General features: G+C 43.0%; 1 protein-coding gene across 1 annotated transcript in view; it reads right to left on the bottom strand.

Moving 5' to 3' along the window:
- CPVL (carboxypeptidase vitellogenic like) overlaps nucleotides 1-14,807 on the bottom strand; it is a 105,442-nt gene that overhangs the window by 16,668 nt on the left and 73,967 nt on the right. Inside the window, 1 exon segment of the mRNA XM_090049800.1 lies at nucleotides 6,855-7,037. Within this exon segment, the coding sequence (XP_089905926.1) occupies nucleotides 6,855-7,037 (183 nt within the window).

Here is a 14,807-nt window from a genome sequence, read left to right as displayed (position 1 = left end):
CAGCTGGGGTGGGGTGCAGGAGCCACAGCTTGGCAGGGGGGTTGGCTCCCACTACTGTGCACACCCTGGGAGGGCATGGGGGAGTGCCCTTGCATCTGCATTGAGGAGGGAGACTGCAGGTGTAGGCTGGGGCTTGGGGCTGGGGCTGGGGCTGCACTGGGGTCTTCCTGGTGCATGGGGGCTGCGCTCAGGGCTGTGGGGCCTCGCTTGGGGCTGTAATTCTGGCATGTGGGGGCTGCGTTAGGGATGGGTGGTGGTAGTGCTGGGAGGGGCTACGAGGCTCTCTCCCAGTGCTGGCACAGCCCCAAGCGCAGCCCCCATGCGCCAGGAACAGCCCTGGCCCCAGTCCACAGCTGCAGCCCACCCTGCCCCACCCATGCAGATCCAGGGGCACATGCCCCACCCCTGTGTCCTGGGGTGTGTGCGATGATGGGAACTGCCCTCCTGCCCTGCGCTTCCTGGATGAGCCCCGCCCCACCCAGCTGAGCAGCGCCAACTGCTGCCCCACTCCCTCCCTCACTGGGCGGGCCTTGATCTGTCCCCCCACGTCCCTTCCCTCTCTCCTCCCCTTCCACCACCCCAGACTTACCAGCTGCCTGCAGCTGTTTTGGAAATCAGATCGGTATCAGGCGATATGCCTCCTTAAAAATCGGCTATTGGTATCAGCCCCCGAAGTCTCTATCGGTGCACCCCTAGTCACTAGTGATACTTTAAAAACTGAATTGAAAAGAAACAAACCTTGGGATACTGTTCTATTTAGGGAACTGCTTTGTGGTTTCAATTAAGGGTTTTTTTCCTAGAATTTCTGAATACCAAAGGACTCCTGAATCACTGCAATGTTCAGCTACCTAAACAAGAATCCTAGTTGCACAGGTAGGTTCAGTCTGATCTTAAGTTTTAGTTCATGTAGGTAAGTTTTTCAGTAGTGGATTTGTAAAGATGTACATACTGTAGATGTATGGTGTGCTTTATAGCTGAAAGGGAAATAACCTTTGTGAAAAATTAGTGTCTGGCAGCCTGTTGTATATGCACAAAATCAATTTAAAATACGCAGACTGCACAACATTAGTATCAAGTCCAACTTGAGGGATCCAGTTCCTCCTCTTAGTGGGAAGCAAGTGCCTGCATTTTAAGTTTAGCAATTACTACAATAAAGCCAGGTTTTTCTTCCTGAGAACTAGCTGCCCTTGACAGTAATTTTCCCAAATCTATTTAGCAGTTTCTTTTTTCCATTAAAAACAACCTCTGTTGCTTTCTATAACTATTGATGTCTGTTCTTGCAAAACAGCAACAGTGATGCATAAATACTCATAAGGGTCTTGTATTTAACAAGGTACTTAAGTATAGACTTACTGGTCTCAGTTAAAATCAAGACTGTTGGCTTGAGTATTATCCAAGTTCTGCACAAGAGTACATCTGTTAAAAAATGTTATTTAGATATTAGAATGTATAAGGACTGATGTAGTTCTACCTAGACCAGTGATTTTCAACCTTTTTAGATGCACAAACACCCCTTGGAAAATACCAGCTCTTAATTTTTACTCTTTTTTTACTACAGAAAAAATAATAAGAGTAATTCTTTTGCAAGGAACTCAGAAAATCCATGACAATTCAGAATGTTTTTAGCACTGTGAATTCCCATTTAAAACCTCTGGGTTTGTCTTGGGAATCATATTTGAACAACAAACAGTGCTAACATTGAATAGCACCTTGCACCATCCTTGAAAGGATCCCAAGACACCCCAGGGTACTATGGCTGACTGAGAATCACTGACTTTATAAAACAGTGTGAGAATGAGCATAAGTACCATATTTACTCAAATATAAGATGAGACCCCAGTAATTATATTCTATGCAAAATGTATAAATTTGTTACAGTTTTCCAGGTATAGAATCTAATTATTATTTGCCTTGCATTTGTTCCCTTCCCACTGTGCCTCAGCAGGGAAAATAAATTTAGGGGATCAGGTAGCCCTCTGCCCCCTCGTCCTCCAACTTCTCCCTCTAGCCCCTTTCTCCCATCCTTACTCACACTTGTACGCACCTGTATTAATTTGCATTTAGTACCCATAGACTTAATTCATCCAGAATTGATGAATACTGCCTTTTTTTTAAAAAAACCACTACACATTTTAGGACAAGTACTCCATTAACACACATTTAAGCAGCACTTTTACACCTTCTTATATATAGTAATAAGTTGGGTTTTTTTAACTTCATGTCAAGGGCTAAATCAATTCTGAACTCTGTTGGGTAAAGCTCAATAGTCTAGTTCCAAATTTCAACTGAGTAGAGTTCAGTCATTCAAGTTTGTATGGCTCTACCACTGGGCAAGTATCCTCCCTCCCAGACCCATTAGGCTCAGGCTTCAAATACCTTCCATGGATTTGGGGGCTATCCTACATGCAAGCCCCAAGCCTGGAGGCTTTGGGGTTCAGATGTCCTTTAGTTTTGCTCTTTGCCAGAAGGCTGAGGAGTGTAAATGCAGTCCCCCATTGCCACAGAATTGTCCAGTTTAGTTTCCCACATTTGGGGAAACTCATAGGGGTCATCCTGCCCAAAGTGTAAGGGACAGGTCTCACCTTGAGAAAACCACCTTCATGATCATGCAATCTTCTCTGCTAGGTATATTAGTCCAAAGCCAAAAAGTTCATGATTTATCATATAGTTCATTGGGCTGTCCCCCAGAAGAGTCAGCAGCATTTCAGGCCATGGGGACTCCATGCCTGCGTATGTGCTCCATATACCTTCCACAAAGGATCCAGGTGCTAATTAGTCCCCACTCATGACTGGAACCAGGTGTTCTTCTCATGAGTCCTTGCCAGTGACATGAGTCCTGCAGTACCAGCAGGCAGCAGGCGCTTGTGCCCCACACAGGTGCTGGCTTCCAGTGATATGCAGTTTCAGCAGGCACTGCGCATGGGGGCAAGGAGCACTGCCTGATTGGGCATGTACAGCTCTTTTACTCATGTGGCACCAGGGGAAGCAATAGGCTGGGAGGCAGGCAGACAGAAGTTACAGAAAATGCTGTTTTGAAATGTTTTCATCTGACCCCTCAAGCAATGAGGGTTCAGATTTTCATCTGGCTGGCCATTTTTTAAACTGTCTGCAGCCATGCACTTGTTTGGTCTGGCTGTGGATCAGCTTCTGGCCAGATCAGGCAAAAATTGTCACTTCTGTCTGCGCCCTTGAAGCTTCAATTCCTGTAGTCAGTCTTTAAAGTACTATAAAAAATTGACAACTTGAAGTGCTATATAGACTAATCAGTTGTGATAAGATCCATATACTTTCCTATATAAGTTATTTGCTTCTCCCTATGCTATACGTTGACCTGATATTTTCACTGACTTCAGTTACTGTTTTTAAAAAATTGCATATCTTTCTTTGAGAACTGCAAAATAAAATTAATTTACAAAGTGTACTGTACTTAGGTTTCTTTCTCCTTTCTTTGACCCAGTCTATACTAGAAAAATGTGCCAATTTAAATATTTCAAGTGGATTTACTTCTTTAAATAGATTTACTTAAATTGGTATGAAACCAAAAGTAGTATACACTTAAATTGCATTGCCTTATTTGAGTTGATAGCACCCTAACTTTGGTATATCTTAATTAGGGGCTTGTCTGGGTTAAAATCCGATTGGTTTTAAAATCATACTTAAGTGAAGAGGTTCATTTTTAGTATAGGCAAAGACCTTCCTTCTAAGTCCTGCACTGCTTTTAAGACCAAAATGCAAGCCGGCTGCAAGAACGTGGACTCTGATTTGTTTATTCTTAATTTTCTAACCTTTTGTTTAAAGGTAGCATTTTTCCCTTCTCTTTAATATAAAGGATGCCCCTAACATACTGTAGTTTGTTTAAGTTAAGAACAAGAGAACTTAAATAAAATTTCGTACACAGGGTGGTACTGCAGTCAACAGGATAAAAACGCTAGGCTGGGCACTTAGAGTTCTACTTTTGACACACCTACTGGTTTGCTGTGTGATCTTAGGTAAGTCATTACATTTCCCCATGCCCCAGTTTTCTCATTGGTAAAATTGGGTGATGACCCCTCCTTTGTAAAGTGCTTTGAAACATACAAATGAAATATGCTCTATAAAAGCTATGTATTATTGCATCTTTTATGCTTAAGGAAAAATGAGTTGTATATTGCAGTTTGCCCAAAACTTTTGATTACAGGCAATGTTGCTGCTCATGCCATACTATTCTGTGAAGAAATTATTTAAGAGGAAAAAAATGTAAGGAGTGATGAAATTCACACAGAGTAGTTTATAAATATAGATGATTGTCGCAAGGCACTAAGGTGTGCCTACTTCTTCAAGAGCAGAGTCAGCTTAGCTCGGGAGCCCTGAGAACTATGCAGGGCTCCATAGCTGCAGGTTGCCTTGGTAGTAAGCTAATCACAGTATTAGCTGTTACCTGCACCTGGTGAGCTGACCGGAAGGAAGCAGGACCCTGGGCATATATAAGCCCCAGGTCTGGGGCTGGCAGGAGGTTAGTTCTCAGTCAGCAGCCAGGGGGAAGGAGCTGTTGCAGAAACACAACTCAGAGCTGCTTGGTTACCTATTTGGCTGCTGGTAAGACTAAAGGGCTCTAGGAGCTCCTAAAGTATCTGGAGCTAGGAGGCACACATTGTTGAGAGAGAAGCTGCTTAAAGGGGCAGGGTGTGACCTCCAAGGTGATTGTTGTTATGTAATAACCCAGGGGCTTGTATTCATGTTGTTATTTGGATCCTCTGGGCCAGACTGAGGCTGTTTGGGGAGAGGAGACCTCATTGTGGGGCACACTACAGTGTGGACAGCCCAGCATGCCAGAGAGGGTGTGCAGACAGGGGCCAAAGGCCCAGTGATGACAGGAGGCCGAGCCAGATCAAGGCCTTAGAGGTACAATGTTTGAATACTACCTGTGAGTCATGGGGTGGGTAAAGGGGTGGTTTTGGAGCCATGCATCTAGCCTATAAGGCTTAGTGTCTCGAGAGGCACCGACTTTGAGTGAGACCCAGCAAGGGGTCCAAGATCAGCAGGATCTAGTGGGCTTCAACAGGACTGTGACCACACAAACTCATGGGCAGCCTCCCAGCTTATTATTTCAACCAACAAGACTTGGCAGGTGAGATTAGAAGGTGCCCTCAGGGCACAGCATGCATGGTCATGGAGCCCTAGGGTCATCACAACCATCCCTGGGGACCACACGCCATGACAATGATGTCTATGCTCTTTGGGATGACCATTTTTATAGCCCTCAGAATTGCATCCTGGAAGTCGCATATTAAATTATTCCGTGTGCTAACAGCACTGGGGGTGTGCATGATTTGACTGTTCTCTTTTTCATTGTTTTGTGTCCAGGCAGAATTGAGGAAATAACTAAAATAATGTAAAGAGCTGTTGCAACAGAAAAAACATACAAGAGGCTTTACAAAATCCTGCTTCAAACATTATTTAAGAAAATAAACATGTTCTTCATTCAGAAATCTCAAACCCATACCCATCTCTGTCATCAAGGATATGTTTGTCCATGTTAGTGGCCTCGCCAAACAAAAGAAAGAGGGCACTCACACTGGAGATGTTATATAGGACTCAGAGAAACTTTCCTTATTTAATATAGTTCTACACATTAAATATTCTTTTGAATTGGAGCCTAAATGCATGCTAAAGCTTTAAGGTTGATAACAGTCCCAACAATTAGATGTCTTTTTGAATTGGAGCTTTAGAGCAGTGGATTTAGAGTAAGGTTTGCAGTGTCAGGCCAGATAAACTGGACTTGGGTCTGAGATGGGCTGGAGCTTCTGACCTGGTCTCTGCTGCTTCCACCACTTCTCCCAGCCACCAACTGGCTACACGATCACGTGGCATGGGTAAAGCCTCTCCCCCTCCTTCCACATTGTACAATGGGAGAGAAGGGCAGTGTGGCTGTTGTCCACACTGATGGCTGGGCAAGAGGGACAAATGGCAGCGGTGGTCAGAAACTTCACAGGCCTGATCTAAAAGCTCTATAGGCTAGATTCAGCTCACAGGCTATTTGTTGTTGACCCTTGCTTTACAGTTTATCAGCTGGGTTGGGGCTGTACTCAGCCTTGGTGAGGCTGCAGCTGGAGTATGCATCCAATTCTGGACACAGCTGGCGTACTGCATCCAATTCTGGTGAGGCCGCACCTGGAGTAGACTCCCTCCAGAGGTGGTGCAGACACCTACTCTGGACTCATTCAAGAAGCGTTTGGATACTTATCTTGCTGAGATCCTTTGATCCCAGCTGACATCCTGCCCCTGGGGCAGGGGGCTGGACTTGATGATCTTCGAGGTCCCTTCCAGCCCTAACATCTATGAAATCTATGAAGAAGAGATTGCATTTTCTTTTGAAACTCAGTTCTCTCACTAGAAATCTGTTGGCTTGATCCTTTACATTATGTAGGGCCATTACTGTGCTCTTGCCCTTTATTAGATCCCCAGGTAGTCTGTGGTGCCATTCTGTGATTAGAGAGATTTTTAGTTTCATTGTCATAGAATCATGGGGTTATGAAGGACCTCAAGAGCCATCTAAGCAGAGTCTTCCCCCCATTATTTGTCCATAGTATTACTTAACTCTGAAAATTTAAATTTTCATAACTAGGTATAACCCCCCTCCAGCAACATAACAGTACATTCATATCATGCAGAATCACTAAAGTGTCGATGACAACACTAGAAAACAAATATATGCTATTTTTTATTAATATTTTTCTTAGCAGTTCTACCTTTCCTTGCATATATGCAATTTATATGTAAAAAATGCTTATACAGTGTACTTTCTCTTTTAGAATTAGGAAGCTAAGTACATAGGATAAGATCCTGAGTATGTCCAAAAGACTGTCTTTTCCTACCTGATAGATATCACCAGCTTGATGCACATATCCAGCTACCTCCTTATCTTGGGGATGGATCTTTTGTACAAGTCTTTCAGCATTTTTGTAGTCTTCCACTTTCCTCTATGGCACAGTAGGCAGAAAGCGCTGTGTTAATGGAGCTGCTACTATAATGTCCAGCTGTCCACTGTATAACAATACGTGGGAAAAGACAAAGGAGACAGCACAGAATATTTGAGAAGCTTTAAAGTTCAAGTAACAAAGTATAGATCTTCAGTATTCCCGATTCTGTGTATTTGTAAGTAACAGAGCTTGGTGATTTACACAAGAGGGTCTATCAGCCCAGAATCTCAAACATGCAAAGAATATTTAAAGCATCTTTGCTCCCAGGACCAATACCAGGGTTGTGCATCCTAGAGGTACAGTGCAGACTTTCAGTTTTTCTATTTTGTAAGATCAACAACCAATGCCAACATTTTATTTTTCATTCTGTAGCCAAACTAGCTTCAAAAGACATAAGAAATCCAGCTATTGCAAGTTTACCATTACTTTCCCTGTAAACTCCCATTAGCTTCCATGAGAAGATCAAAAACAAAAGCTCAGTTCCTTAAGAAATCATGATACTAGCATGTTTTCTTGGGGGCGAGGGTTCGTTATGACTTATGTAAGCGATAAGTTCTTTTTATTATTTTTATGACTAATTCTCAGTGCAAATATTCGGGTGTAAGTAAAGCAGTCTTTCAAATGCAGCCACAGGTTAAACAAAATATTAAGCTATTCTCACTCAATAGTTGCAGAAGTGTAACTGAGCCAGGACTCCAGTAAAAATCATGCCAACCATCATTACTTGTGTCTGTGGAAACGACAAAGTAGCACGGATAACTTTGACTTAGATGTATATAGGCAAAAAAGATACAGGATAAAGGTGGGAGCACCAATATCCACAAAGAAACATATGATGTAGGCTGCTGGGTTTCCTCCCACACGCTCTGTCATGTAAGGAAGTATAGGAGAGAGGGTGAGTTGTTTATTTTTAACTTGTGAATGGGCCGGAGTAAAGAAATGATTGAATCTTCAAATTAAGCATGCAAGTTACTTTAGAAACATAAGGAAATATCTTATCACATTAAAAAAGTTCTCCACTCCCGTCAAAGGTTATATACAAATCCCATACTTAAGAAGTACTCATATTTTGTATCAAAATAAAGATCCATAAAAAGTCTGATAAAGATAAAAGTCAGGATAGAGACTTAAGTATGTCTAGAATATGAACACATGTCCTTTATACTATTTTAAAATGCTAGTTATTAAAAATCCAAAGGAGACTAAAAACCTCCTAAAAGACTCATCCAAGCTAGTTCAGTTAAATAATTGCATTGTTTAAATGAAGGAGCTATGCTAAAAAGCCTCAGAAAAGAAATCTGCAGCTGTTATAGTCAACAGTATGGGAACAATTATATCAGTGTTATGCTGTAGTGTACAGGCTAGAACACAGGACAGTATTATACAGTCATGATTGTGCTTTTGTAACTCTTAAGACTTTTCCTGGAATTTTTTTTAAACGCTTAAGTTACGTAAGTCTAAACTATCATTAAGCATTGCTGTTGCTTGTTACTATAAAGTCAGTTACTGGGTCAGATGCATTTATTACAACTCACAAAATTTTTACCATCCAGCAAATAGATTCCAATGTAATCCAAAAACTAACTACAAATCACTCTCTAGAATGACATGTCTCAATCAATATATCATCACCCTGGACAAGAATTACTGTTCATAAGAAATAATCGGAGACACCAGAATTGTCACTCCTATATTCTCAGAAAGGAACATTACATATAATATTTTTTCCTAGAAAATGCACAGTGCATCTTCAATATCCTTGTGGAAAACAGAGCTGTGGACATGCCTCCTAGGTTATAAAGTAATACAGTATATGATGGACAAGTTAGATTCAGCAAAGAATAAGCACTCTTCTCTATCATAAATGCTATTTTAATAATAGGCAGTCAAAGCTTATATTTTAATTGCTGTATCATCAGTTTACCATGCTTTACATTTCCAGAAAGTCATTTTCTTTCTTCTGTTTTTCCCTTATTTATAGGAATGTGTGTCATTGATTATTATTTCTGCCAGTATTTTGGTCCCTATTATACAAACATGCCTTAGGCTACATATATTCAGGTATAGTACTGAACCTCAGAAACTCCATCAGCTTCCCAAGTAACAACCATTAAAATGTCTTCTGAATGTCTTGAGATATGCCAGATCCAGTATTATGGCCAGGCCCCATGTCAGCCATGCAATGCTTCTTATATCCACAACCATCTATGGCAAACAGCCCCTATTGAGGAAGTCAGCTTGCCTCTTCATAGAGAGTCCATTAGTGCAATTCATGTGCAGACCAGCTCTGAGGCAGGTTGGCAACAAGTCAGATTCTAATCATGCTTGTATTAAAGATATTCTGTCTTCCACACTTAGCAGAAATAAAGTTTGATTGAATACATATATAAATGCACTCTGACTGATGCCAGGTATTTAATTTTAAATAAATTTAAGAGTTGGCTAACTGAAGCAAGAGAGATTTATTCCAGACTTTCATGGTAGAAACCAGAAAAGAGAGTTATCCTTTCTTTACAAAGGAAAAATGTTAGGACTTGCAACTGGGGAGTTTCTCCCAAAAATGTTGTGAGGGGGGGAGCTAGCATTTGTCCCTATCCCAGGGCAGTAACATGGCCTCCGAACTGCTGAGGATCTAGTGTCACAAGATTTGTGTGGGGTTTTCTTCCTCCTCCGCTAAAAAAAAAAAAAAAAAAAAAAAAAAAAAAAAAAAAAAAAAAAGAAGAAGAAGTTCCCTAGCCTCCAGGCTTGCAGAGTAATGTTTATGCAAAACTAAAGGCACAAACTTCAAGAGGCAAACAACAAGAGAGCAAATTGTTTTTCTGTTTTTGTTTGTTTTAAAAAAGTCTCCTAATTTCCGAGCTAAATTTCCTTATATTTGGGATCTACCTCATGATTTCCAAATGATCAATGGCACATTCAGCTGGTCCTGACCATCTCCACCCCAGAGTGCTGAGGGAATTAGCAGAGGTTATTGCAGGACCCCAGGCACGGCTTTACGAGCACTCGTGGTGGTCTGGTGTGGTGCCAGAGGACTGGAAAAGGGCCAACGTGGTTCCTATTTTCAAAAAAGGGAGGAAGGAGGACCCAGGAAACCATAGGCCAGTTAGTCTTACCTCCATCCTAGGTAAGCTTTTTGAGAGAATTATCCTGGTGCATGTCCATGAGGGGCCAGCAGGGAGATTATGCTTAGGGGCAACCAACATGGGTTAATTAGAGGCAAGTCCTGGCAGACCAACCTGGTGGCCTTCTACAACCAGGTCACAAAATCCTTAGATTCAGGTGTAGCAGTGGACGTAGTCTTTTTGGACTTTAGGAAGGCCTTCAACACTGTCTCTTACCCTATTCTTATTAAAAAAACTAGGGGACTGGTGTCATCACCTACACAGTCAAATGGGTCACTAACTGGTTGGAGGGCCGCACCCAGTGCGTGGTGGTGGATGGGTCATTTTCAACCAGGAGAGATGTGGGCAGTGTGGCTCCCCAGGGCTTGGTCCTCAGGCCCGCACTGCTCAACATCTTCATCAGCAGCTTGGATGAGGGGGTAAAAAGTGCCCTGTTCAAATTTGCAGACGACACTAAGATGTGGGGGATGTGGGCACACTAGAAGGGGGGAATAGGCTGCAATTGGACCTAGTCAGGTTACAGGGGTGGGCAGATGAGAACAGAATGGGTTTCAATACTGACAAGTGCAAGGTGATGCACCTGGGGAGGAAGAACCAGCACCAGACCTACAGGCTGGGGAACTCCCTTCTCGTCAGTGCAGAGGCAGAAAAGGATCTTAGAGTCATTATTGATGCCAAAATGAATGTGTGCTGACAGTGTGAGGACATGGTTAGGAAGACCAACCATACCTTGTCATGCATCCACAGATGCATCTCAACCAGGTCCAAGGTGATCCTCCCCCTCTATGCAGCACTGGTCAGGCCGCAGTTGAAGTACTGCGTCCAGTGCTGGGCGCCGCACTTCAGGAGGGATGTGGACAACATGGAGAGGGTCCAGAGGAGGGCCACTTGCATGATCAGGGGGCAGCAGGGCAGGCGCTACGAGGAGAGGCTACGGGACCTGAACCTGTTCAGCCTCCACAAGAGAAGGCTGAGGGGGGATCTAGTGGCCTATTACAAACTAGTCAGAGGGGACCGGCAGGCACTGGGGGAGTCCCTGTTACCCTGGGCACTACCAGGAGTGACCAGGAATAACGAGCGCCCCTCAAGCTGGCAGAGGGGAGATTCAGACTAGACATCAGGAGGCGCTACTTCACGGTCAGGGCGGCTAGGATCTGGAACCAACTTCCAAGAGAAGTGGTGCAGGCTCCTACCCTGGGGGTGTTTAAGACAAGGCTAGACGAATACCTTGCTGGGGTCGTTTGACCCCAGTACTCTTTCCTGCCATGGCAGGGGGTCGGACCTAATGATCTCCTCAGGTCCCTTCCGACCCTACTAACTATGAAACGTGTGAGATGGCCTCAGGGAGACAAAGAAGGCTAGAACTATCAAGCTCTCTATTAACTTTACACAATGTTCTCCATAATGGGGCTGGGGAGAAGGAGAACTTTGCCAGGACATTATTTATGTACTTTTAATATAAGCTTCATGGGAAAATAAAATTTGTGGTTTAAAAGATTTGTTATCTTAGCATTTCAGACAGTTCTCTAACTACAATATTGGGTAAACAGTTAAGTTTTCCATTTGAATTTATTAAATTATTTACCTATAATAAAAAGTAGACCTTTGGGGTCACAGAAAAATTGCAGAAAATGTAACCTGTACTTTACAGGAGATCAATCTGTATATGAAACAAACATGCAGCAGAAAGTTTAAAGTTGAGACTTACTAAAATATACAAACAACTCTGGAGACTGACCACAAGTCATGTTTTGTCTCCGTTCTAAATGTGGTTAACAATAGAAAATTGTTACTTTCTCCCAGATATAATTTTTGACCTGAGAAAACAGGTAAATTGGAATACCATGAAAATAAGTCACATCTTCCTAAATATTCCTGCTTACATAATTATGCAAACAGCTGGCAGTTGTTTCAGACCCCTGTGTTTTAAAAGGGAGAGAAAGTTGTATTTTGCAATCTTATTTCTTCTGCATTTTTAATTAGTTACATTACTGTAACTGTGTCCGCTTACAGGACATAGTACTTTGCAGACAAACTAATGCTCCTTTCCCAAAGATCTAGTGACCTTAATCTCTAATATTTTGTGGTTTCCTGTTTGAGGAAGTGATTGAACAGCAGCCTAAGCTGTTTAAGGCTGCAGAGTAACCACAGTTGGCTGCTCTCTATCTCCATTTTGAACACTGACTAAATCTGACACACTGATTCACTGACTAAAACACCCCAAAAGCTGGTAAGATAATGAAACATCAGTAAGGAAGTGCTGGATATTTCTTCATTTTCCTGCCTGAGTTTATAGATAATTTGGAAAAAGCTTATGGCCATTCTAAAACAGTCGTTTTGGCCCTGTGCAGTTTGCTGCATTATGGTTTTTTGCCTTCATGCAATTCATAGTGCAAACAGGCTTTCCAGAAATCTTCTCTTAGTTTATTAAAGCCAAACTAGATACCAAGAGTATGATTCGCATCTTGAAAGTTAATGTGAAGTGCAATAAAGACAAAATGTGTTTAGGGGAGTTGGATTTTAAATCTAGTGTTTTGGCTGATTAGACAGAAATACAAAAACAATGCCATTTACTATACCTTTTATTTGCTCAGGCATTCAGTAGCTGTGCTGAAGCTGAAGCAGATGCACAGTGCGCTAAGTTATGATATCCGGGAGACCTCACTCATTATAATATATACTAACTATGTTGCTGTAGGAAATTACTGCTAAATTCACTTAGTCACTTGCAATGCTTTCTGCTTACAGGAGTACTGTGTTTTGTTTTGTGATATATTAAAAATAGTAAGAAGAGCCCAAAGAGGTGAGCAGTCGCGTAGATTCAAGACTTTTCTGTACGTGCATGTCATTTAAAGTACAGAATTGTAAATGCTTTCTTTAGGTTCTTAAACAGTAATGTTGCAATAGGAGAACTGATGTAATATGTTTTGAGACATCCGCTATGTTTCACAGTGCTTTCAGAACAAGCTCTGTATGACACATAGCACAGATACTACCCAGTACTTTCGGGGATACCTCCTCCTTCCTCTGAAAAGAATCTCTTTATTTTAATCCCTTGCAGATTTTGGTCCCTTTCATTACCAAGAACAAGGAAGATAGAAGTGATACTATTTACTTAATTCTCAGACAGTACGTTATTCTGAAGTTACATTAAGATACCACTGAAGGAATACTGCAGAAATTATCTACCTTTGGGTTCAGAAATGTACTTTGTGTTCATACTTTTGTGCTAATTTTTACCAAATTATTCTGTCAAGAAAGTATAAAGGTAGGAATATTTTCTGAAACTCTAAAATTGATATGACTATTTCAGAATATTCATGGAAGGGAGTGCAGCCAGTGTTTAATTATGAATGACCTTACTGCAATTTTTAGATGCTTGTTTTAAGTGAGGGTATGGATTAGGTCTGTGCGAATAGGGAAGTATTCAATTCAAATTGGCTGATTCAGAGGACAGTGATTCAATTCGGTGATTTGAATTGCTGTCCCCATTTGATTTGGCCAAATCAGAATTAGAAATTTGGCGCTGATTCAGATCAGCTGGGGAGAGGCAGGCACAGCTAGGCAGCTGCAAGTTCTCCCACAGCTACTTCGACTGTGCCTGCCTCTGTCCCAGGGTGGGGAGCCAAGGGAGAAGCCCCCATAACTGCCCTGCCCAGCCCCACCCCTGCCCAGACTCAGGGGGGCAGAGGTGGTGCTATGCAGGCATGGCTCGCTCTGAGCGGCAGCAGGGCATAGCCACTTTTCCCAGCACTACTGCACCTGCCTCAAAGCTGGGAGTGGGGGCTCTGCCCTGCTGTCACTTGCCCAGCTGGTGTGGGGGGCTGCATGTTTCGGGCGCAGCAGCACTGAGAGTGGGGGATATGCCCTGCTGCCATGTGCCCCTATCCTGGACCCCCCAACCTGGGCAAGCAGCAGCAGGGAAGTGCCCCCACATCCCACGCACCCCCACCCCCCCTCCCTGAGTAACATGCCCCCCAGCCCTGGCAGGGCAGCTTGTCCCTTCCCTCTCCCCTCCCCCAACCCTGACAGACCAGCTGGAGGCAGCTGTATCATCTTCTTGTTTAATCTATGGCTGAATCTCTGAAGCAGCTGAATCTTTTCTGAATAGATTTGGAAGCTCTGAGTCGATTCGGAGGTTTTAATTGGTCTCCCCATTCAATTTGGATTTTTAGATTCCATCCCCAAATCAGGCCGAATCTCCTTCAAATCAAATCGGCTACTGAAGCTTCTCACAACTCTAGTATGTATATGCATTGTGATTGCGAAGGGTATCATATAATATTCTCTAACATGCTTTGGCAGTTGGACCGAGTAGGTCCCATGACATCCCAGCCAGAAGCAGACAGATGAGCAATAACATAACTAAAGGTGGGGCAAAGGGGCACCCACCCCAGCCACCAACTATGAGGGAGCACCAGGATCTCCTCTACTGGGAGTCTTTACTGTGGCAGAGGAAGCTCTGTACTGGCTCTGCCTGGCCACAGGAACTAGGCAGAGTAGTGCTGCATCAATTGATACACCTGGGAGTCAGGAAGGGGTGGCCAAGTGGAGCAAACAGAATGATGCTCCCATCCCTACCCTCTTCCCCTCTTGAAGCCTTTGTATCAGGGGAAGGATATGGTGGGGGGAGGCTGGCAGCCTCTGCCTGGATACAGGAGCTGGGCAATGCAGTGCCACACCAAATTTAGGGTCAAATGATATAAGTAGAATGATGTTCCCCCGC

Source organism: Crocodylus siamensis, chromosome 5 (genome assembly GCF_052110815.1).
Source record: "Crocodylus siamensis isolate JL-2025a chromosome 5, ASM5211081v1, whole genome shotgun sequence".
Lineage (NCBI taxonomy): Eukaryota > Metazoa > Chordata > Crocodylia > Crocodylidae > Crocodylus > Crocodylus siamensis.
This window is presented reverse-complemented; position numbering and strand designations above follow the sequence as displayed.